At 44.5% G+C, this 25,597-nt stretch overlaps 1 protein-coding gene across 1 annotated transcript; it reads right to left on the reverse strand.

The window, feature by feature from the left end:
- Positions 1–433: 433 nt before the first annotated feature.
- LRRIQ4 (leucine rich repeats and IQ motif containing 4) lies at positions 434–24,089 on the reverse strand. The gene is made up of 5 exons (XM_041002930.1): positions 23,067–24,089; positions 18,100–18,273; positions 15,700–15,838; positions 4,458–4,654; positions 434–586 (listed from the first exon to the last, which is right to left on the reverse strand). The coding sequence occupies exons 1-5, from the start codon at positions 24,087–24,089 to the stop codon at positions 434–436; spliced, it is 1,686 nt and encodes a 561-aa protein (XP_040858864.1).
- Positions 24,090–25,597: the final 1,508 nt, after the last annotated feature.

Consider the following 25,597-nt stretch of genomic DNA (forward strand, 5'->3'; position numbering starts at 1 on the left):
ACACCATTATCAGTGTCGTAGGCCTGTCATTGTACTGTGGTCATGCAAGATGTCAGCATTAAACGTAGATAAAGGATTCAAGAACCCACTGATACATTCCTTTAGAATTTTTTGGTGAATCAACAATATCTTAAAAAAAAATTCAAGGTGAGAATGTTATGCTTAACCGCTCCCTGCTTTGCAATCATTAATTCATGGCCAGTGTTGTTTCATTTGTACCTGTACTGTCTTACCTATTCACATTATTTTAAAGCAACTCCCAGGTGTCGGGTTATCTTACACATAGATAGGTCAGTAAAAGTAAGAATTTTTATTATTAATTATAATAACAAATAACCATAATTCTATAAAGAATGTTAGTATGGCAGGCATTTAATTCCTAGACATTTTTTTTCCTTCTTAACTCATGGTCTCAATTCATTCATTTATAAAATCACTTCTTATTTCCCTTTTCAGGCTTTCCTTTTGCATCCTTCTTCCCTTTCTTATCTTTTGGAGAGGTCTTGCCTTTCTTGCGTGTTTTTGTTAGGTCTCCAAATCTCCCGAGGCCTTTCCGCACCATTGTTCCACGCCACCACGCCTGAATCTGAAAGCAAGATTAAACCCAAACTCAGACTCAGCTGGCATCAGGCTGCCAGGGGGTGCCTGTGGAGGTGCGGTTGATGGTTGGTTCCCGAGGTGACAGTGGTTCCTATGGTTCCGTGCCGGTCTTGGAGACCTGCGTTAAGTTTTTCAGGAGTGTGTGAGTTCTTGCCCTCCTCTGAGAGCTGTTTGCCTCCCCTTGTGTTTTGCCTCTTTCTTGCATGCAATTCAGTTGACCTTTCACCCCTGCCATGTTATGAGACCCTAGCCTGATGTCACTACTATGCCCCTCGGCTTCCAACCTCCAGGATCGTGAGCCAAAACAGACCTTTATTTTGCATCAATCCTCCATCCCAGGTATTCTGTCATAGCAACAGAAAATGGACTAAGACACTGAAGAAGCGGTGATTTTTATTGTTCTGGTATTTGGTCTTAAAGATGTGGAGAATGGGGTATGATTTAACTGGATTTTCTCTTTCTTCATTGCCATTGTGGGAGAGATGGAGGATGGACTCTCAATCTTTTGTGTGCCAGCCACTGTTCTAGACCTTTGGGAATTAGTGGTTAAGTTATAATGTCCCTGACTGAAGGAAGCTTGTGTTCTTGGGGGAAGAAAATCCAATGACCACGTGAATGCACACTGTAGCAGATGGAGGAAGGGAATGAGAGTGCACAGGCCCTCTCTTCTCCAGTTTTCGATGATCTGGGCCCCTACCTAAAGGCCATCCCCTCTCCTATTATTCCCAGGATCTCATTTTTTTCCACCTTTACATGAATACTCCAGGGTCCAGTGCCATGGTGTAGCCCAGGGTCCAGTGCCATAGTGTAGCAAGAAGAAATATTAGTTGGCAGGTCAGCTAAGATCTGCTATCTGTTCTAGGGGGGGCATTTAAGTCTGTGAGAAGTTCAGAGATGTGTGAGCATAATATATAGTTATGCATATTACATATAATATATAATTATATACAATATAAGAAGTTCTTATATATTATATATAATGTTAATATATATAACATGTAATAAATGTATATGATTTACTTATTTACTTGAAAGGCAGAATTTCAGAGACACAGAGAGAGAGAGACACAGATACAGAGAAAATTCCACCCCCTGTTTCATTTCCCAGATGGCCATATTAAGAGCCAGGAACTTGATGCATGATTCCTATTTGGGTACAGGATCCAAAGCACTTGGGCTATCTGTTGCTGCTTTTGCCAGGCCATTAGCAGGGGACTGAATCCCTTTTCTCAGCCTTTTGACTAAGATCAAATGTAGCAGGGAATGAATCAAAAGTGGAGCAGGTAGGGGCTTGCATGGTGCACGGGCTCACCCTCGCCCCCATCCCTCATGCTATGGAGCCAGTATCTCATGTTGGTGTCAGTTCTAGTCCTGCCTACTCCACTTTCAATCCAGCTCTCTGCTTATGGCATGGGAAAGCAGTGGAAGGCCTTGGGACCCTGCAGCCGTGTAAGAGATCTGGTAGAAGCTCCTGGCTCCCATCTTTGGAGAAGCTCAGCTCTGGTCATTGTGGCCAATTGGGGAATAAATCAGTGGATGGAAGACCTTTTTTTTCTCTATCTTTCCTTCTGTGTCTGTAAAATCTGCCTTCCAAATAAAAATAAATCTTAAGGAGTAAAAAGAAGGAGAAGGAGGAGGAGAAGCAGCAGTGCAGACACGACACAAACCAGCACCCATATGGGATGCTAGCATTGCAGGTGGTGACTTAACTTGCTGTACTGGCCCCAAATCATTGTATATAAACCAAAACAGGCTAGCATTGTGGTGCAGTGCGTTAAGCCACTGCTTGTAGTAAAGGCATCCCATATCAGAGTCTTGACTGCTCCATTAATAATCAATCTGGGAAGAAAGCATAATATGGCCTAAAATTTGGGTTCCTTCCACCCTTGGGGGAGACCTGGTTAGAATTCCAAGCTCTGGTTCAGCCTGGACAAGCCCAGCCCCAGCCTCGGCTGCTGCAGCCATTTGTGGAACGAATCAGCAGATGGAAGATCTCTTTCTCTCTGTGCATCACTCTGTAAAAATAAATAAAATGTTTTTACAAAAACAAAACAAAACAATGCAGGCAAAATAAAAAGCTTGTTCCACTCTTATCGGCTCAGCTGTGAGCAAGGTTTCTTGGAGCTTTCATCTGTAAAATGAAAAGTAGGAGCAGAATCTATAATGAAATTTGACTCAGAAATTAGTAATTCACGGATAAATACATAAACTTAGTGAAAAAGTATCATTTGATTAAGTCTTTCTAAAATATCCTGGGTATCTAGTAATTATACTACTAATAATTGTAATATAAAGCCATTTAGAAAACTAGAAAGTTTTACAGGAGTGAATTTTTTTTAAAGACTTATGTATTCTTTATTTGACAGGCAGATTTTACAAAGGAAAAAGGAGAGACAGAGAAAATTTTCTAGCCTCTGGCTGACTCACAAAATGGTCACAATGGCCACAGCTGAGCCAGCTGAAGCCAGGAGCCAGGAGTCCCCTCTGGGTCTCCATGTGGGTGCAGAGCTTCAAGCACTTGGGCCATCCTCCACTGTTTTCCAAGACTATAAGTAGAGAGCTGGATCAGAAGTGGAGCAGCCTGGACACGAACTGGCACCCATATGGGATGCTGGCACACCAGGTGGAGGATTAGCTTGCTACGCCATTGTGGCCTGCCTATCGGGAGTGCGGGTGAGGTAGCAGTGAATGTTTAGCCTAGTAGTTAAGTGCCCACATCCCATCTGCGTTCAACTCCTGGCTCCAGCTCCTGCCTCCAGCTTCCTGCCAATGCAGACTCTGAAATAACATGTTGGGCTCAAGTTGAGTCCACATGACAAATCGCTTGAATTCTCAGCTGTGAGTTTCAGCCCTAGACAGAGGTCCCTGTGGGCACTGGGAAATAGATGGGAGTTCTCCACCTGTCTCTGTACCTTCCAAGTAAATAATAGAACTCTGAAAAAATTCAGGTTGGGGTTGTTGTATAGTGGTTAAAACCACTGCTTGTAAAGCCAGCACCCCACGTGGGCGCCTGTTCATGCCCCCACTGTTCCACCTCTGATTCAGCTCCATGCAAGTGCCTTGAGATAAGTAGCCAAACATGGTCAAAGTACATGGGCCCCTTCCACCCATGTGAGAGACCCAGATGAAGCTCCTGACTTCCAGCTTTGGCACAGTCCAGCCCTAACCATTAAGTCCAAACTAATGATGGAAGATCTCTGTGGTCCCCCTCTGTCCTTGTGACTTTGACTTTCAAATATATGGATAAATCTTGAAAAAAGGAAAAATAACCAAAAAAATCCAAATCAAATATGTGGATAAATCTTGAAACAAAAAAATTTAAAACCCTATAGTCACAGGAAAAAAAGTGTTTTTTTTTTAATTTAACATTTAATTCTGTAAATACTTTTATTTACAGAATAAATAAAAAGGCTTTATGGAAGGCTTGACATTTTTAAAATGTACTCATATATATGTACATGTATATGCATGCTTATATAGAGAGAGATTCTGAGGAGAAAGTGGGATGGAAATACATATTCCAAAAGAAAAAGAATCTTGCAAAGAGCTTCAAAGTGTTTTGAAAAAAAACTAATGCTGACAATATTTCACCATAAATTTTAAAAACTGACCTAATAGCTCTATTTGAAGGTGTCAACATTCAAAATTCACTGCTAACTATTACCTTTGCCATCATTTAAGCTTTGTAATAAAATATTTAAATATTCAGATCTGTCTGAAAGTAGCTGTAAACCTCTTCTCCAAGATGGAGGGACCAGGTGTGATGTGTCAAGAGCCGCCCCAAAGGAAAATCCCTGGGATCTGGACCCCCTCCAAAACCATGGGGAGGCCTTCGTGAGAATGCCTGCTGATATTACCTTTATTGCCATTCTTTTTCTGTTGCGGCTTTCCTTAAGGTAGGCCCATATGGCCTCAGTGCCTTTAGCACACACGTCTGTGGGGGGTTCTTCCATTGGATTGTCCTTGAGAGACAGAACCTTAAGATTCACAAGAGAATCCAAGTTCTCTGGAAGATGCGTGAGCAAGTTGTCATCCAGCCATAGTTCTTTCAAAGCTGAAAAAAAAAAAAAGTTTCCAATGATAGGTTTATCTTGATGACAAGCAGGAACAAATTAGTACCTGGATGTATCCAGGTAGATGAGAGGTGAGGCAAGGAAAAAGATGACAGAACTCAAAAAGCATTTTATAACATTTCATCAGAGATTGGTCTTTGTTTTTTTCTTTTAACACAAGAACACTTTAAGAAGTTTTGGGGGCGTTCATTGATTAGTGGTTAAAGATGCTGATGAGACAACCATAACCCAGCTCAGAGAGCTTTGGTTCTACTCCCAGCTCTAGCTCCTGACTGTCTTCCTGCAAATACAGACCCTGTGAGGCAGCAGTGGTTCAAGAAGGTGGTTCCTGCCACAGACACACAAACATGAAAAACCAGGATTGAGTCATTGGCTACTGGCTTCAACCTGGTCTAGCCCTTGATCAGGTTCTCATTACCTAACTGCAGGTTGAACTAGCCCTGGGCGATTGGCATTAGGAGAATAAACTAGTGGGTAGAAAATGTTTCTCAGTTCCTTTGCCTTTCAATAAAATGAAAATAAACAGATTTCTTAAAAGTTTGTGAAAAGTGGACTTGAAGATAAATTTATTTTGAACTAATTTTTATTATATTTTTGACAATTTTTACATAATTAGGGTAAAAAATGTCAAGCACTACAGGAAAATGGGCAAGACAATCAATTCCATATTGTTTCCTTAATGTATATGATGTAAAAGGAAATTTTAAGTGTGAAGCCCCACCCAGTCTCCAAACCTATCCCATATCACAGATGTGGGGCATGCTCTGAGGGTCTTGCTCAAGTGGTTTTGATAGTTCAACAGTTATGAATTGCTGCCAATCTCGCCACTCCAAGCATGACGTGGTCTTTGCAGATTCCACTGATTGACATAGTCCATCATATAGTCTCCATTTGCCCAGTATTTCACTGCCAACATATAGCTGAGGTGGTTGATTGACTTGTTCTGTGCTCTGTCATTTGATGGCTTGCATTCTGAGTCTGAAAGCTGGATTGAGGGGATCCCCAAAGAAACTTTGTCTGTGGTGTTCCCAGACAAGATTCTTGTATGTACTAGCAAGAACAGGGCCCAGTACAGTCCATCACCCTGATCAGCTGGTGATTGTGATCACTGGGTTGGTTCTGTTTTTAGCCCCGACTTCCACTGGACCAGTGGGTGTTGCAGTCCAGCCTGGTTCTGCCCAGGACACACTTGGCCCTCACATAAACCAATAGGAGCTGCAGCCTAGTGAGAGCGACCCACAATAACCCCAACCAGGCCCGCCCCCTACCCTGGTTTGCCAGTATGTGTAGCAGACTAGTCCAGTCTGTCCCACATCCCCTTCTGCTCTCATACATGTCAATGGGTATTTACAGCTTAGATCCATCTAGCCAGCTCAACTATCCATCCCTCACAGATGTTGTTGGGTGTCTCTCTGTCTAGCCACCCCAGCTCCTGTGCTAGTTTTCGTGCCCTCCTATGGAAGTGGTAACCCAAGAGGGAGGAGCCCATTATTTCCCTCCCAGTCCACTCCCACTCCCAGATTATGCACTCTCCAGGTGGTTCTGTGGTTTGACTTGACAGAACTAGTCCCCAGTGCCAGCTGCTGCCAGCTGATGCTGTGGCTAAGCCCAAACAACCCTCACCCACTCTAATTTTGTTTGCACCAGTAGGAATAATCAGCCCAGCCTGGTTTTTCCCTGATCTAGGCCACATGAGGTGCACAGGTGTTGTAGCTTTGCTTAGTCTTGTCTACCCCTATCCGAGTTCACGCCTTCCTGTGGGAGTAGCTGTCCAGCAAGGGTACCACCACTTATTGCCCTGCTGGTTCTGCCCCCTCCCTTCCTGGTTCTCAAGTGTGCTGGTTGGGCACTGTGGTCACATCTGGCACAGGCAACCTCACTTTGGCATTCCGTAATGTGCACTAGTTTTTGTCACAGCCGAACCCAGCTCGATCCACACTGTTCTGGTGCTTGGATTTGCCAGTGGATGACGTGAACTGATTCAGCCTGGTCTGCCCCCAACCCATGCCAAATGTATGCCAGCGGGACACTTTCCATGACCTCCTGGCTGTTTCCTTCCATGCTTCTTGCGCTAACCTGTAGGGTCTGTGTCCTGCCAGAGGAGTTTCCTGCGTTCCTCCATCAGAACCCCTCCAAGTGCCATATTTTGCATATACCAGTGGGTCTATGAGCCAGCACTACTCAGTTCACCTCATGTCCTAGCAGGAACAGTGGCTTTTCCTGACTGGCCTTCAACCCATTCTGGTTCTTACTGTTGATTGTTTCAGCCTAGCCACGGCTTGTCCATACCAACACATAGTCATATATGGCTGTTGGTGTTGAGACCTAGCCTAGTCCATCCCACATCTACCCTGGTCCTCCAGAACACCAGAGGTTGTTGGAGTCTAGCCCGGCCTGGTGCGCCCAATCCCAGTCCACACTTGTGCCAAGGGAGATTACAACTGTATCCTGATCAGAATGCAACCCCCTATTCCAGCTTGTGCACTCCTTGGTGGGAACCTCCACCCAGCTAGGGTGTTCCCTTAGGCTCCCAACCGGGCTTGTTCCCAGCCATAGATTGCACCTATGCCATTGGTTGCTCTGACTCAGCTTGGCACAGCCCCTCACCTGTCGCGACCCCGGCCTTAGACACTGTGGTTCAGCATCCGTGGCTCATTCAGCCCAGTAGGTGCAAAAACCTAGCTGGGCATGTCCTGTGCTCCACCCTGGTTTCCAATCTTACTTGTGGGCTAAGGTTTGCTCAGTACTGCCTGGAGCGCCCATTCCATCACCTTTTCATATACTGATGAATCTTTGGCCCAGCCTGTCTGATCCCCAGTTCTGGACCACTTATTCAGGGACTCTCCAGGGGAGGTATAATTCGTTAGGGGAGCTTCCCAAGTTTCTCTCTCTGATTCCCCCCCAGACCCAGTTTTCATACATGCCACTGGGCTTTAAGCCAGTCCCTGGCACAGTCCGGGCCTCCCCTTGGCCTTGCATGAGCTGGTGAATGTTGCAGTCCGGCCCACCCCATACCCCACTCAGAATGCACACTCGAGCGCTGCTGCCTCGACTAGTCCAGACTGCTGTCAATTCTCCAATCTGTGATCAGTGGCAGGCTCCCTGGTCACACCTAGCTTAGTCCACCACCACTCCATCTCTTGAAGTAACCTGTGGGGCTAGAATTTCCATAGGGTTTGGCCCACACATCCCCCACAGAATCTTCCCCCCGGATGTGGTTCTCTAGGGTGTTTGTTAATCTCATGGCCCTGCTTAATGTGACTGGTCTCCGCTGGGTCAGTTCTGTTTCCAGCCTTGTCATCCACTTGGACCAATGGGTATTGTGGTCCAGCTTGAGCCTACCCACTTTATACTCGTTCCTCACGCAAACCAGTGGGAGCTGCAGCCCAGCTGGGGCGACTCCCCATAACCCCCACCAGGCCTGTGCCCTTCCCTAGTTCCCATGCATGCGAGTATGTACCGCAGGTTTGTTCAGTCTGTCCCACATCCCATTAAGCTCTGGTACTTATTAATGGGCATTAAAGCCTGGTTTGACCCAACCAGCCTATTATCCAGCCCACACACATACTGGCAGGTGCCTTTCTGTTTAGCAACCCTGCCTCTGTCCTGGTTTTTGTGCTCTCCAGTAGGAGTAGTTACCCACGAGACAGTTGCCCACTATCTCCCTAGTAGGCCACTCTAACTTCTGGATTGCTCACTCTCCAGGTGGTTCTGGCATTCAACTTAACAGAATTAGCCCTCAGTGCCAGTCTGTGCCATCTGATGATGTGGCAAAGCCCTACCAACACTTGCCCACTCTAATTTTGCTTGCACCATTCAGAACAGTCAGCCCAATCTGGCCCTTCCCCGATCTAGCTCATTAGGCCCACAGCTGTTCCCCTCATCTGTCTCAGCCTTTGCCTTTGATGCTGTGGCATAGTATCCCTGCCTCCTGTAAACCCATTGTTGTAAGAACCTGGGTTGGAATGACATGTGCTCCATCCTGATATCTATTCTTTTTATTTTGAGTTGAAATTTGTTTGGCTCTACCCAGTCTGCCCCCTTCCAGTTGCAGCTCGACCCACACCACATCCTGTTTTAGGATGCTCCTTCGGGTGATGCTGCCTTGATCTGCCCAGAATGCCATTGGTTCCTTTGCCTATAAGTGATGGCAGGTGCCATGGTCACTCCTAGCTTAGCCCCTTGCCACTCCAGCCCATGAGCTAACCTGTGGTACTTGTATTTCCACAGGGTTAGGTCCACACTTCCCGCATAGAGTTTACCCCTGGACCAAATTCTCTCGCGTGCTGGTAAGTGTCTTGACCCTGCTGAATGTGACCAGTCCACTGTTCCACCACCCAGTCAAGTTATGGTGCCCAGCTAGACAGGCCCCCATCCATAGCTTTGGTGTGGACCGGTATGTGGCAATCAGTGAACTCTATGCTAATAGCCATTCTCAGGATTCATAATTTGGATGGTGTTTCAGCCTGGCTCAAATAGATCTTATGGCTGCTCCCCTTCAAACCTTCAGGTCTCAGACCACTCTTTTCCTAAAGTTTCATGTCCCTATTACTGGGAATCACCAGGAATTCATGTCTCACCTACACTAAAGCTGGCCTTATTCATGAGTGTCCCTAAGCAGCTCTGTTTCATATAATAAAAACCCCAGAGCTCGCTGCTGGGTGGCCAGCAGGCAGAGCCTGGCACCATTTGGTGCACTGGCCCAAAGCCAAGGACTCAGCTTTGGCCTGAGTCCCCAGTCTTGGATTCCACCCAGCAGGGGCACCTCCCACAGCTGCCATCCTGTCGGGCATTTCAAGCCACCCCCAAGATCCAGAATGTTAAACTATTTTTAAAATAAATGTCTATGGGCAAATCCGAGCACCAGAACAGAGTAAGGGTCGAGCCAGGTTTGGTTGCAATAAAAACCAGTCCACACTACAGAGTGCCAGGACGAGGTTGTCTGTACTGGATATGACTGCAGTGCCCATCCAGGGCACGTGAGAATCAGGAAGGGAGGGGACAGTCAGCAGGGGAATAAGGGGTGGTTCCCCTGCTGGATAGCTACTCCCACTGGAGAGCATAAACTGGGATGGGGGCAGCCCAGACTAAGCAGGACTACAACACCTGTACGCCTCGTGGGGACTAGATCAGGGAAAAGCCAGGCTGGGCTGATTATTCCTATGGGTGCAACCTACAATTAGAGTGGGTGAGGGTTGTTTGGGCACAGCCACAGCATCAGCTGGCAGAAACTGGCACTGGGGGCTAGTTCTGTCAAGTTAAACCACAGAACCACCTGGAGAGTACACAATCCGGGAGTGAGAGACCTGGGAGGGAAATAGTGGGTTCCCCCCTCTTGGGTTACCACTACCACGGGAGGGCACAAAAGCTAAGACAAGGGCTGGGGTGGCTAGACAGAAAGGCACTTAACAACATCTGTGAGGGCTTGATTGTTGAACTGGTTAAATGGAGCTAAGCTTCAATGCCATTTGCCATGTACGAGAGCCTGGGGGATGTGGGACAGACTGGACTGGTCTGCTACACATACTGGCAAGCCAGGGTAGGGGGCAGGCCTGGTTGGGGTTATTGTGGGTCGCTCCAACTAGGCTGCAGCTCCCACTGGTTTATGTGAGGGCTGAGTATGTGCTGGGCAGAACCAGTCTGGACTGCAACACCCATTGGTTCCAGTGGAAGTTGGGGCTGAAAACAGAACCAACCCAGTGATCACAATCACCAGCTGACCGGCATGATGGACTGTGCCGGGCCCTGTACTTGCTGGTGCATACAAGTATCTGGCCTGGGATCACCTCAGACGAAGTTTCTTTGGTGAGCTCCCAAATTGAAATGCCAGACTCAGAACCCTAACCATGAAAGGACAGAAGATGGAACAAGTTAATCAACCACCTCAGCTATAGGTTGACAACAAAATACCAGGCAAATAGAGACGCTGTGATGGACAATGTCAATCAATGGATTTTTCAACAACCTCATCGTGTTTGGAGAGGCGTGATTGGCAGCAATTTCAAAACTAGTGAACTATTGAAGCCACTTGAGCCAGTATCTCAGAGCATGCCCCACATGCGGGACTTGGGGTGGGTGGGAAACTGGGTGGGGCTTCTCCCTCAATATCCCCCTTTACCTCAGATACAAGAAGGAAACAATGTGGAAATAATAGTCTTGCCTACTTTCCTGTAGCCCTTGACCCTTTTTACCCAAATTAACCATGTAAAGATTGTCAAAAATAAATTTAAAAAAATAAATTAAAAAAAATAAAATAAATGTCTATGGGGAATGTTAAAAAGTTCGTGCAAATGCATATCATGAGAAAAATATGTGTGGCATCAAAATGTGCTTGCACTAAAATCAATTTATCTTTTTATTACATTGTTCAATAAGCTTTTTGCAGCACTCCTGTGGAGCAAACAGAAATCCAGTCTTCACGTACTTTTTCTCTGTATGAGTGTTTCTTCTTTTTCCTTTTCTTTTTCTCTCTTTTGCCTTCTCCTCTTTTCTTTTTCCTCTACCTCCTTCTCTACTCCCCCCTACCTGATTTAGAGGTAAAGAGCAACCCAGCGGCAAAAACTTTCTTAGATCTGACTCTTTGGGACCCACTTTCCTACCAGTCTATTTCCTGTTATTATGCCGGGCTTTGGCATGTTGATATTACATGCATGATCCCAAAAGTCAGTACCATGGGTGGTATCTGACTCCCAGAAAGATTTCCCTACTTCTCCCAAATTAATAATCAAATTAATTTGTGAAGCAAACCACTAAATGTTTCCGCTAACAAATAAGTAATAGATGTAACCTGGTGTAAACAAAAATGTGCACATATGAAAACAGCAAAAAGCGACTGGAGCTGTGGTACAGTGACTAAAGCCACTACCTGGGACACCAGAATGTCCTAGATGCTTCACTTCCCAACCAGCTTCCTGTTAGTGCTCCCTTGGAAAGAAGAGGAGGATGGCACAAGTATTTGGTCCCCTGCACCCAAGTGGGAGACTTGATTGGCGTTTCAGGTTCCTGGCTTTGACCTGGCCCAGACTGGCTGTTGTGGCTAATTGAGAAGTGAACAAGTAAATGGAACATTTCTATCTCTCTGTCTCTTTCTCTGTAACTTTACTCTTCAAATAAATACATCTTAAGAAAAAAAAAAAGATAAAAATAATCTTTTTCCTCTTTTTTTTCCCCCATCAGATCAGTCACATCTTAATTGTCACCAGAACCACGGCTGTGAATCCTTACAGAATATTGCTAGGCACAAGGAGTTCTACAGATACAAAAACACATCTCTGTCTAAAGTAAGATGACATTATATTATGTAGAGTGGCCTGAGTCTGTTTTTTAGCGTAAGGATCTGTCTTAAATAAGGCATTGAAAGAGATGTAAAAAACATCTGTGAGGTGTGGGAGAGATGCTTAGCATATTACCCAGAAGAAATGTAAATTAAACACAACATGTATAGTTTCCACAATTAAACAGAGATGGGAAAAGAGAAAAGATAACATTTAAATCATACTTAGTAACAAATGCCTATGAATTCAGTCAATTTTCTCTATTTGGTCAAAAGTTAAGATAAATAGAATAAATTTTATCATCAGACTATTTGATGAACATAAGTTCTGTGCATTAGAGCAAGAACAAGTCCCTGCCTGTAATGTGGGCATGCCAAACATGCACCTGTATGTGTCCATGCTGCTCCACTTCCAATTCAGCTTCTTACTACTGTACGTGGGAAGGCAGAGAAATATGGCCTAAGAACTAGACACTGAGTGAAGTTCCAAGCTCCTGGTTTAGGCCTGCCCAGCACTGAATATTGCAGTCATGTGGGGAGTAAACCAACAGATGGAAAATCTTTCTGTTTTTCCCTGTCTTTCTCTTTATTTCTGTAACACTACTTTTCCAATAAATAAATAAATAAATAAACTTAAAAGGGGGAAAAAGATGGCAAACAAAATTAAAATACACATTCTTCATTTACTTTTAAATGCTATTGCTTGCTGTACCATGCAACTAATGAATTCAATCTGGCAAACCAAGTTGTCTTTTTTATAATGATTCAAAATTGTTTAAGCTAGTGTAAATAAATACTACTAAACTACTAAACACTGAATATTTCTGATAATGCTTCAGTCTTCTAGGGACCAAGAACAAGGGCAGAAATTTATGTTTAAGATCCTTATTAAGGAGTACTACCTCACTCCAAATTTTTAAATGTCTGATGGGTAGGCCAGAATTTTCACTCTTCTATTCCTTCATCCTTCTTTCATCAGAGAATACTCAAAGTTTGAAAACATCTGCAACCCTGGGGATTCAGCATACTATGACCAAAAACCCTTTTAATATGGTTCCAGTAGGTACTCAGTGAGGCTCATGATGCTGATGGATGGGCTGATGGATGAGCCGGAGGGTAGAGTTGATGTGGTTTTGTGGAGAGCGGAGCCGCGCCTCAAAGATGGCGCTTGCTGACCATTGCTTTGTGGCACAAAGGTGGTAAACAGGTTTTGGGAAGTTACTGAGGATTGGGCCGAGTATGCAGGGAAGCTATTGGTGATTGGTGTGCTTATCACATGATGTGAGGAACTGTGTATGGATTGGTTTGTGTAATGTAAAAAGGTCTGGGTGAAAAATAGTTAATGAGATTCTCCCAGGCGCGCTTCAAGGCTAGAGCTAGAGCTAGAGCTATCGCTATCACTTCAAGGCTATTGCTAGCTAGCACTAGGCTGCTTTTGCTTTACTGTAATAAATCTTACAAGTGCTGTGACTGCTTTCACTTTGCCACAACGCTTGAAGTCTTGACCAATAAACTTTTTAAAGAATCTTTACTATATCGGGGCCTTGCTCACGGGACGAGGGACCCCGATATGGTTTAATGTTTAGGAATCACATATGAGTTTCCATATCAATCACATAGCTCCAAAATACCTCTTTGCTGATTTCCCTACTGTAGGTCAATACTGTTCTGTCTACTTATGTGACCTGGATGAAAACCTGCTGCAGGACCGCAACTCCAAATCTTAGCATACAATCATACTCAGTAAGTGGTAACTGGTGTTGTCCTGAGTGAATGAATGAAAGCTGACTTTCTCAGCATTTCCCACTTACTGCTGTTTTTAATACTCAGAAAACAAGCTAACTGTGATTCTGAGGCTCTGAGCTGCAGTAATCATGGCACCTGGGTTCCTGAATTTGAGCAGCAAGCCTTGCAAAAAGGTCATGGTTTAGTCTTCAGCTACCCATACACTAAGAAGAATCCTTAATAAAGCAAACAAAGGATTCATTGTGAGATATCCTGGCCTCATGGCTGGGCTGAAACATCGAACAGCAAGCACCAGATTGGGTTGAAGGCCAGTGAGGAAAAGCCACTGTTCCTGCTAGGACAGGAGGTGAACTGAATAGTGCTGGCTCATAGACCCCCTGGTATGTGCGAAATATGGCACTTGGAGGGGTTCTGATGGAGGAACGCGGGAAACTCCTCTGGCAGGACACAGACCCTACAGGTTAGCGCAAGAAGCATGGAAGGAAATAGCCAGGAGGTCATGGAAAGTGTCCCGCTGGCATACATTTGGCATGGGTTGGGGGCAGACCAGGCTGAATCAGTTCACGTCATTCACTGGCAAATCCAAGCACCAGAACAGTGTAGGTAGAGCCAGGTTCGGTCGAGACAAAAACTAGTGCACATTATGGAATGCCAAAGTGAGGTTGCCTGTGCCAGATGTGACCACAGTGCCCAACCAGCACACTTGAGAACCAGGAAGGGAGGGGGCAGAACCAGTAGAGATACCCTTGCTGGACAGCTAGTCCACAGGAAAGCGTGACTTGGGATGGGGGTAGAGCAGACTAAGCAAAGCTACAATACCTGTGCACCTCATGTGGCCTAGATCAGGGAAAAGCCAGGCTGGGCTGATTATTCCTACTGGTGCAAACAAAATTAGAGTGGGTGAGGGTTGTTTGGGCTTAGCCACAGCATCAGCTGGCGGATGCTGGCACTGGGGGCTAGTTCTGTCAAGTCAAACCACAGAACCACCTGGAGAGTGCATAATCTGGGAGTGGGAGAGGCCTGGGAGGGAAATAATGGGCTCCTCCCTCTTGGGTTACCACTTCCATAGGAGGGCACGAAAACTAGCACAGGAGCTGGGGTGGCTAGACAGTGACACCCAACAACATCCGTGAGGGATGGATAGTTGAACTGGCTAGATGGAACAAAGTTTTAATACCCATTAACATGTATGAGAGCAGAAGGGGATGTGGGACAGACTGGACTAGTCTGCTACACATACTGGCAAACCAGGGTAGGGGGTGGGCCTGGTTGGGGTTATTGTGGGTCGCTCCAACTAGGCTGCAGCTCCTACTGGTTTATGTGAGGGCTGAGTATGTGCTGGGGCAGAACCAGTCTGGACTGCAACACCCACTAGTCCAGTGGAAGTTGGGGCTAAAAACAGAACCAACCCAGTGATCACAACCACCAGCTGATCGGGGTGATGGACTGTACTGGGACCTGTTCTTGCTAGTACATAAAAGAATCTTGTCTGGGAACATCTCAGACGAAGTTTCTTTGGGGATCTCCCCAATCAAAATGCCGGACTAGGAACCCTAACCAAGAAAAGACAGAATATAGAACAAGTCAATCAACCACCTCAGCTATATGTTGGCAATGAAAATACTGGGCAAACGGAGACTCTGATGGACTATGTCAATCAGTGGATTCTTCAACGACCACATCGTGCTTGGAGTGGTGAGACTGGAAGCGATTCATAACTGTTGAACTATCAAAACCACTTGAGCAAGACCCTCAGAGCATGCCCTACATCGGGGGGCCTGGGGTTGGTGGCAAGCTGGGTGGGGCTTCTCACTCAATATCCCCCTTTACCTCAGATAAATGAAGGAAACAATGTGGAAGTAATAGTCTTATCCACTTTCCTGTAGCCCTTGAACGTTTTTACCCTAATTAACTATGTAAAGATTGTAAAAAATATAATAAAAAAAAAAACAGGGAGAGTGAGAGGAATCCTGGCCTCAAAGTCTGCTAAGCTAGTAAGTTTCTTACCTTGTGCTTGGCAAATGGTATCTGGGAGTTTCCTAAGCAAATTGTGCTGGCACAGAAGAACTTCCAGGTTAGGCATTGAACCCAAGGATGCAGGCAGGCATTCCAGGTAATTGTTCTCTATATACAGCTCTTTAAGATTCTGAAATAATTCAAGAATATACCTCAATGATCCTTACCCAGACAAATGAATTAAAACAACCAAAATCATCCACAAATACCTGTGCAGTTTCACTGGAAAAATCATGCATTGGGATAAATGGCAAAACATACTTAAAAGATGAAAATTTAAAAATTATTTTTGAGTGAAGTCATTATACTTGGTTTTCTCTAACACAAGGAAAGGGGCTGTGGGAATATTATGCTTATCTGCTTCAATAGTACTTCAGGGGAAAATAATTTTTATCATTTACCATGCTCCCTTTTAATGACTCACTTTTTTTAAAAGATTTATTTATTTTTATTACAAAGTCAGATATACAGAGAGGAGGAGAGACAGAGAGGAAGATCTTCCGACCGATGGTTCACTCCCCAAGTGAGTGCAACAGCCAGTGCTGCCGATCCAAAGCAGGGAACCAGGAACCTCTTCCAGTCTCCCATGTAGGTGCAGGGTCCCAAAGCCTTGGCCCTCCTCGACTGCCTTCCCAGGCCACAGACAGGGAGCTGGATGGGAGGTGGAGCTGCCAGGATTAGAACCGGCCCCCATATGGATTCTGGCGCGTTCAAGGCGAGGACTTTAGCCACTAGGCCACGCTGCCAGGCCCAATGACTCATTTTTAGAAAGACTTATTTATGTTTGCAAGAATTATAGAGAGAGAAAGAGAGAAATCTTCCATCTGTTGATTCACTTCCCAAAAGGCTGCAACCACCAGACTGGCTCTGGCTGAAGCCAGGAGCCAGGAATTTCATCCTGGTTTCCTATGTGGGTGGCAAGGACTCAAACACTTGGACCATCTTCTGCTGTTTTCTCAGGCCATTATCAGGAGCTGGATTGGAAGTGAAGCAGCTGGAACATGAATTGGAATCTATGTGGAATGCTGGTCATAGGTAGCCACTTCACCTGCTTTGCCATAATACCAGCCTGTTAAGGACAAATTACCGCTGCAACTTGCTACATAATTAGCAAAGTATCAACCCAACTTTGTCATAATGGAAGTAGATAAAATGCACCGATATGAGTTTGACTATATTTAACTATTTCATCCTAAATATGATTGTGACATAACATGTACAAGAAAGAGCAAAGAAAATGAGAGTTATTTGTACTCTATATGTCATTGTTTGGTTCCATAACCAGGGTCTATCTGGTAGTCCACATCTATATCATTATGGGTCCAGTAAAAATTAAGGCTGAATTTGCAAAGGCATACCAGTAGCAATCATTGAATGAAGTAGTGCTGCCTCACTAGGAATCAGTGCAGCACTGTGGACTTCTCTTAGCAGGAAGCTAGGACAGTATCATTGCTTTGCCACTGAACAGAGAGAGAGTGCTCTGACTGTCCCTTCAGGATCCAAATTCAGGTTCCCACTCCTGTCAATTACATGATGTATAATTCAAAATAGTATAGTTTGCAGGGGGCTACTTATTCATAGTGAAAAATAAGTGGAAAGCAGTATGACTCAATTTTGACAGGTAAAACATGCCAGACCACAATTAGGGCCCTGCGTGGTAGCCTTGTGGCTAAAATCCTCACCTTGCAAGTGCCAGATCCCATGTGGGTGCCAGTTCATGTCCTGGATGTTCCAGCTCCCTTCTTGTGGCCTGGGAAAGCAGTTGAGCATGGCCCAAAGCCTGGGGACCCTGCACCCGCAAGGGAGATCTGGAAGAAATTCTTGGCATGTGGCTTCAGCTCAGCTCAGTCCCAGCTGTTGTGGCCACTTGGGAAGTGAATTAGTGGACAGAAAATCTTTCTTTATGTCTGTCCTTCTCTCTGTATATATGGCTTTTCAACAACAATAAAGAAATCCTAAAAAGATGGAAGAGGAAGAAAGAAAGAAAGAAAGAAAGAAAGAAAGAAAGAAAGAAAGAAAGAAAGAAAGAAAGAAAGAAAGAAAGAAAGAAAGAAAGAAAGAAAGAAAGGAAGGAAGAAAGAAAGAAAAAAAGGAAGGAAGGAAGGAAGGAAGAAAGAAAGAAAGAAAGAAAGAAAGAAAGAAAAGAAAGAAAGAAAGAAAGAAAGAAAGAAAGAAAGAAAGAAAGAAAGAAAGAAAGAAAGAAAGAAAGAAAGACGGCTCTATATATACCTAACTGCAGTTGTTGTCAGATGTGAGTTGACTTGTGACAGTGAAAGCCTGATATGGTAAAGTTACGGTTGGTTTGGAGCTGGGAATTCAGTAAAGGTGGTATTCAACCTGTGAGAGTAACTTGGACTGTGTTGTTTGTCCTGTTCACTTGGCAAGATTTACCTGTAGTTTCTCAATCATTTCTGGCAAATAGGTAAGCTTGGATCCATGGTCCTGTCCAATGTATAATTTCTCTAACGACACCAAGGAGAAGACTTCCTTTGGAAAGGAGGAGAAATTATTTCCTGTGAGTCCAAGAATCTTTAGTTTCGAGAGTAAGCTCAATGCTGAAGGTAACTAGAAATAATCCAAAAAGAAAAGTTTCAGGTGAGATCATTATGAGTCATCAGCAAACAAATTGGGATTTGGGTTTGGGACAGATTACTAAAGAGGAAGTTGAGCAGCAAGTGCAGGTGTTTGGTGCAGTAGTAAATCACTGCTTGGGACACCAGCATTGCATATTTCAGAGCCTGGTTCCAGTCTGGACTCAATGTGTTTCCCATTCAGCCTCCTGCGAATGCACTTTTAGAGAAATAACCAATAACAGCTTCTGGTTTAGCTTTCCTTTTTATTTTTTATTTTTTATTTTTATTTGGAAGTTAAATATACAGAGAAGAGGAAAGAGGAAGAAAGACACAGAGGAAGATACTCCATCCAATGATTAACTCCCCAAACAATAGCAACGGCTGGGATGTACCAACCCAAATCTCTTCCAGGTCCCAAGCAGGTACAGGGTCCTAAGGCTTTGGGGCATCCTCGATGGCTTTCCCAGGCCACAAGCAGGGAGATGGATGGGAAGCTGGGCCGCTGGGATTAGAACTGGCCCCCATATTAGATCCTTGCACTTGCAAGGCAAGGACTTTAGCCACTAGACTACCGCGTTGGGATCTAGGTTTAGCTTTCTAAAAATTATTTACTTTACCCACCCAAAAAGCACAGCAAGATAGAGCTCCCATCTGTTGGCTCACTCCACAAATGCCAACTTAGCAAGGGCTGATGCAGCAGATCAATCCATGTTTCCCATGCCTGACTACTTGAGCCTGACTGCTTGAGCTGACTTCCAGGTTGTGCATTAGCAAGGACTGGAATCAGCAGTGAAGGTGGACTTAAAACCAGGAACTCCACTATGGAATATGGGCATCCCCAAATGCACTAACCATAGGCCAAATGTCTGCCTCAACTTCATTTGTCAAAGTACAGTGAAGGTTCAGACTTTTCAGGATAGCCAAAGTTCCAAAGCTCCATCATACATCAAAGTATAAGGGAGATAATTCTGGAAGGACATTAGATCTGAAGAGCATCAAATAAAGACAGTTGTGCTGACACTTAATTGGATTGCCATCATTTTAAGACTGAGTATGTCATCTTGGCTTTCTCTTAGTAGCAAGGTACATATAAAAATCTATGTAGGTGGGCCCGGCACAATAGCCCAGTGGGTAAATCCTCACCTTGCATGTGCCAGGATCATATGGTGCCGGTTAATATCCCAGCTTCTTCATTTCCCATGCAGATCCCTGTGGCCTGGGAAAGCAGCAGAGGCTGGTCCAAAGCCTTGGGACCCTGCACTCAAGTGAGATACCAGGAAGAGGCTCCTGGCTACAGGATGCAGATCAGCTCAGCACTGGCCATTGTAGCCACTTGGGAGTGAACCAGCGGGTGAAAGATCTTTCTATCTTTTCCCCTCTCTGTAGATCTGCCTTTCCAGGAAAAATAAATAATTTTTAAGAATCCATGTAGTACAGGACCAATACTCCCACTGGTGAGAGTGAGAGCTGGGATGGAAGCAGACCAGGCTGGGCAGGGTTACAACATCTGTTGATTTCATATGAGCTGGATCAGGGGAAAGCCATGCCGGTTGACTCTTCCTACTGGTGCATACACAAGTCAGAGTGGTGTGGGTTGGTTGGGCTTTGCCGCAACATCAGCAGGCAGATGCTGTCAAGTTAAAATACAGAACCACCTGGAGAGTGCAAGATCTGGGAGTGGCAGTGGGCCCATTAGGGAAACAGAGGGCACCTCCCTTTTGGGTTGCCACTCTGACAGGTGAACATGAGAACCAGGACTGGCACAGGCATAGCTAGACAGAGTGGCATCCAGCATGTGTGTGGGCTGGGTTGGGGCTGGTAGGGTTGAACTAGGCTTCAGTGCCCATTGACATGTATGAGAGCTGAATGGGATGTGGGACAGACTGGAGCAGTCTGCTGTACATACTGGCAAGAATGGGAACCACGGTTATTGTGAGTCACTCCAACTAGTCTTGAACTCCCACTGGTTTGTGTGGGGCCAAGTGTGTGGTGGGTAGGACCAGGCTGGGCTGCAGCACCCATTGGTGGAGACACAACTGCCCCAGCAATTGCAACCATCAGTGTGCACATCTGCTGACTGGCAAGCACACACAGGAATCAGTTCTGGGATCACCTCAGATGAGGTTTCTTTGGGGGTTCCCCCAACTGAACCACTGGACTCAGAACCCCAACCATGGAGAGAATTGCAGTTTCCATGGTCTAATTATGAGTGTTATGAGGAGCTGGGTTCCTCAGTGTCTTAGACGAAACAGTGGACAGCACAATCAGGTGCACATGGAGGACATGGCAGTACACTGAAACATGCAAGGGACACCTGATACAAAAACAGAAGATGGAGGACAGAAGAAATTGATCAACTACCCCAGGCAAGTGTTGGCAGTGAATACCTGGGCAAACGGAGACTCTAATGAGGTTAATGTCAACTAGTGGATTCTGGAGAGATTTTTGTGCCTGGAGTGGTGTGTCATGCAGCAATACAGAACTGTTGAACTATCAAAAAGCATTTGAACAGTGCCCTTGGAGCATGCCCCACATTGGTGGCTCTGAGGTGGTTGGCGGGCTGGGTGTGTTTTCTCCTTTCATCTCCCTCTTTCCCTCAGATACAGGAAGGAAAAAGGAGAAGGTGGAAACAATGATTTTACCCACTTTCCTCAAGTCCTTGACCAAGTATGTAAAAATCATCAAAATAAAAATAAATAAATTTTAAAAATCTATGTAGGAGTATGTTAAAAGTCAGTAATTCTTTTTGCACCTATCTAGGCCATAAGAGGCTACTGACTAGGCTTCAAAGGTTAGAAATCCATCAGTCAAGTTTGCAGTGGTAGAGATATAGCACTGACTTAAACACCAGTGAGGAGAGACACACCTGGAGAGGGCATAGCACAATGTGAGAGTGAACTGAAAGGGGAGGACAAAAGCCCTCACAAACGTCATAGCATGACCAAAGAATACAATGCTATGGTACTGAGGTTCATTTCAGTGTAGTTGGACTCGTGTAAAGTCAGTACTGGATGAAGCTTGCCTTTGTTCAGCAGTTTGAATGTAATTCACTCCTCTGATCTCTTATAATGTGTCTCTGGAAAGGATTAGGTATTATTCAGGACTCAATAGGAATTATCATGTGTTATCCTTCTTGAACATACTCTGGAATGAAAGACTTTGTCCTCTAAAAGGACATTCTCACATCTGTGGTGGAATATTGTGAGGATGGGTGCTCACACAACCTTGAAATTCCCCCAGGTGGTTAAATGCCAGTAGATTTTGGCCTAGATTCTTTGTCTACCTTTTCCATTTACCAGCAACACCTTGACTTTCTGTCAGGCAGTTGTAAAGCCCAATAACAAGTAGGGAAAAAAAATTAATTCTAGAAAATCAAACAGAAGATTTAAAAGACTTCAACGTCTACCATTTATACAATATATGCTAACACAGAGAGCTCCCAGGTCAAGAAAAGCAGATCTACCTTTGGTTAAAGTCATTTCCAATTCATCCCTTTTCTTTCTCTATAGTTGTCATTTGCTTTTAATAGCAACTCTTTTAAAAATAAACTATTATTATAATTTGCTTATTTTATTTGAGAGAGAGAGAGATTGAAATTCTATCCATTTATTCACTCCCCCAATACTGGCAACACCCAGGGGTAAGCCAGGTCAAAGCCACGAGCTGGGAAGTCCACCTCAATCACCATGTAGTTGGCAAGGACTCAATTACTAATTGCTTCAGCCTTTACTTGCCACCTCCCAGGGTAAACATCAACAGGAAGCTAGAATTGAGAGAGGAGGGGACTTAACCACTGTGACAAATGCCTACCTCAGCCTTGCTTTGTAACTCTAAAATACTAACATAAGCACATGGGTGCCCACCATGCAAATCTTTTAAAAAACAAAATAAAATACAATAGTTAAAATTGAATTTTCCTATGATTGCTTTCCTGTTTCATTGCCTTCCTTATTTCCTCTCCCCAGAGGCAGCCAGGCCTCAGCAATGTAGTAAATTTTCTTCCAATCCATGTTTTTAAATCTTTATTACCTATATAAGTATGCATAAAATAGGTGTTGTGTATATGTGCATATATTTACAGGTGTTGTTTTGCGTGAGTTAAAAATGCATACATGGTGTTAAGGTTCTGCAATTTTGTGCTTTTTTTTTTTTTGAACAAACATCAGAGCTTTGAGGTCCTTCCACACAGGCCCATATTTAAGTTACTGTATATTGGGTGCATACACCACTGTTCATTTGTCTGCTTCTCTGCTGATTGCTTCCCAAACTAAATGATTATCAACAATGGCCATTTTTAAATATGCAACCTCACATACATGTGTTAGAGTTTCCCTGGAAAAAAAATCTGGTTTTTCAGTTTCCCTGGAATGCAACACTGGGTCCTAGGTGTGCCAGAAAAATCTGCTGTTAGGGGAAACTCTGGCAGCAAGTGATCACTTAAGAATACGGACCCTTGAGTCCAGCAGCTCTGGTTCTATCTCTACCAGGCATTTCCGGGGCAGTTAGCCAGACTTTGTCCCTTAATTTCTTTATATATCATTGAGGACAAAAAGTCACTGTGAGGATAGCATGAGATACTCTTAGGGACTGCAGCAACCATGTTGTAAACAAACATTATCTCCTGCCTACCACGCCTATTGCTGCTTAGAAGAAAAGATCACAGCAAGTGCCACCTTGTTAGATACCTTTGATAATCTTGGACTTCAGCCATTAAGTCAGTGTGTTTTAGACAGTCACACCAACCTCAGGCAGGAAAATGTGGGATAAAAGCCAGGGGTTCACTACCTGTCCTATTTTATTGTCATCCAGTGCTAGGATTTCCAGGTTCTTCAGCATACAGATCTGTGGTGGAAAGTGGTCCAGATGGTTCTGGCTGAGATCCAGGAAGTGTAGGTTGACCAGGCGCTTGAAGGAGTTTCTCAAGCTCCGCAGGCCAGTGTCCTGCAGGTAGAGCAGGTGAAGCGAGGTCCACCTGCAGATGAGACGCGGCACCTTCTCCAGGTAGTTTCCACTCAACCCAAGTTCTGTCATCTCTGTGAGCTGCTCCAGAGTCTGTGGGATGGACTGGAGGAGGTTGTGGGAAACATCGAGCACTGACATCTTTCCGCACTGGCCCAGCGAATCTGGCACAACGGGTAGGTTGTTATAAGCCACAAAGAACTTGCACAGTCTTGTCAGGTTCCCGATTTCTTCTGGGATGGTGCTGAGTTTATTCTCATCCAGGTCAATGATCTCCAGGTTGTACAGAACACAGAGTTCCTGCGGGAAAACCTGAAACTGATTTTGCTTCAGGTAGATCTCCCTCAGTTTGGTATGATTCACTATTTCCTTGGGTAGAGACTCCAGCTGGTTTCCAGTCAGTCCAAGCAGCTCCAGATGGTGCAGTCTCTTACAGATGACAGCGGGAAGCTCTTTCAGGTTGATGTGGTAGAGTCGGAGCTCACGCAGCTTGTGCAGGTAGCTGATGACTGGGAGGGAGGAGGCCAGGAGAGGGTTGTGGCTTAGATCAAGGCCCTCCAGGGTGCCCAGGCTTCCCAGCTCTGGGCACAGGCACTTCAGGTTGTTCTTGTTCAGGTAGAGGATCTTGACATTCTTTAAATGCTGGATATTCCTGGGGATTTCTTCAATCAGATTATTTTCCAAATGGACTTCTTCCAAGTCTTTCAGAGCTAGTATCTCCGGTGGGATGGCAATCAAGTTCCGATTAGCAGCATCTATGAAAAATGTCCTGTCATTGGCCTGTTGCAGGTCATGGCTCTGAGAAAGTTTAGATGAATGTTCTTCTGATTTTAGAATGTACTTGGACATTATGTTGAGGGAAACTGTGAAGACTCAAAAGCTGTAATATTGTAAAAAGGGAGAATAAATCAGAATTTGCCTGATATTCTTTCTAACCCTAAGAAACAAAATTATAACGTAGTTGATTCAACTTGGCACTTGAAAGTATAAAGCCATATGAAATGCAGGTTTTTGCCTCATGTGAAAAGAGTTAAAATGTAGATTCCTCTTTCACACAATATGTATGTGTTCCTATTTTATCTTGTTCCCAGCTAAGGCATAGAAGGTTGCAAAGGTTATTATTCTCCTTTTTATAAAAATAAAAAGATTTATTTGTTTATTTGAAAGGCAAGTAGCAGAGAGACATACAGAGAAAAAAAGAGATATTCCATTCACTAGTTCATTCCCCAAAAGGCCGCAACAACTGGAGCTGAGTCAGGCCAAAGCCGGGGCCGAGAATTCCATCTGGGTCGCCCAAGTGGGCACAGAAGCCCAAGGATTTGGGCCATATTCCACTGCTTTTCTAGGATCATGAGCAGGGAACTGGATTGGAAGCAGAGCAGATAGGACTCAAACAGATGTTCATCAATGATTGCTAGAATTATAAGGGGCAGCTTAATCCGCTGTGCCACAATACTGACTCTAACACATGATTACTCTTCTAAAACTGAATATATATATAAATCTTCCATATTTAAAACCTTTTTTGTTGTTGTTGTTAAAGTTACCAGAGAATTACAAATTCAAAGAAGGCTAAAAGAACTGCGCACTGCAGATGGACCAGCCTTAAACAGAGACCAGTGGATAGCCCTTGCATGTTTTCAAATTTGGGGTTAGAACATGAAGAAGCTAGAAAGGCCTGCGGGAGTAGCAGGATTAGGAGAGGCCAGCAAAGCTATGTGTGTGGGTTGCCATAATGGGTCAAGATCAAGAATAGCCTCAAATACAGTGTCAGTTCTCTCCACCAAGTTCTGGCTAAGTGGTCTTAGAGAATTTTATAGACTGGGCTAGAAACCAAAAGTAGGTTCTATAGCCACAGGAGCCTGGATCATAAGCTTGGATATCAGGATGAGCTTCAGTCCCTAAACAGGACAAAGTGAAATGGCAGAGAATTATAATTCAGTAACACTGCAATCCAGAAAGAAAATAAAGTACTCACAGATCAGCATACTCAGTTATGTGAAATGTCCATTTTTCTCCAATGTGAATTTGCAGTTTCAAAGCAATCCATATCAAAATTTCAGCATATATGCTTTTTTTCTTTTTAGTAGAAGTTCCCAAACTGGCTCAAGACTAAAAAGCAGAAGACTTATAAATGTAAGATGGTAACTGTGTGTTACAGAAGACCACATCTTTAATACCTACACATAGACCCCTCCAGAGCCTAAAGGGCAACCTGGAGGAATCCAGACATAACGGTGGCCGGCATGACTCTCGCATCTTTGCTCTTCTTCAGATGGTCACCTTCTTGCTGGAGTGCTAGTGCCCAGACCAAGGGGGTGTTTTCCAGCCTCACCCCTAACATGCTTGTTCTATAT

The sequence above is a fragment of the Ochotona curzoniae genome, unplaced genomic scaffold, assembly GCF_017591425.1.
Source record: "Ochotona curzoniae isolate NIBS_2020 unplaced genomic scaffold, NIBS_Ocur_1.0 scaffold_2587, whole genome shotgun sequence".
In the NCBI taxonomy this organism is placed as follows: Eukaryota; Metazoa; Chordata; class Mammalia; order Lagomorpha; family Ochotonidae; genus Ochotona; species Ochotona curzoniae.

Coding starts and splice junctions, on each gene's coding strand:
- LRRIQ4 (XM_041002930.1), bottom strand. CDS start 24,089: ATGTCCAAGTACATTCTAAAATCAGAAGAACATTCATCTAAACTTTCT. Junction 18,274..23,066: donor ATGACAATAAAATAGGACAG/GTAGTGAACCCC, acceptor GATTATTTCTAG/TTACCTTCAGCATTGAGCTT. Junction 587..4,457: donor GAAAAAGAATGGCAATAAAG/GTAATATCAGCA, acceptor TCTTGCTTTCAG/ATTCAGGCGTGGTGGCGTGG.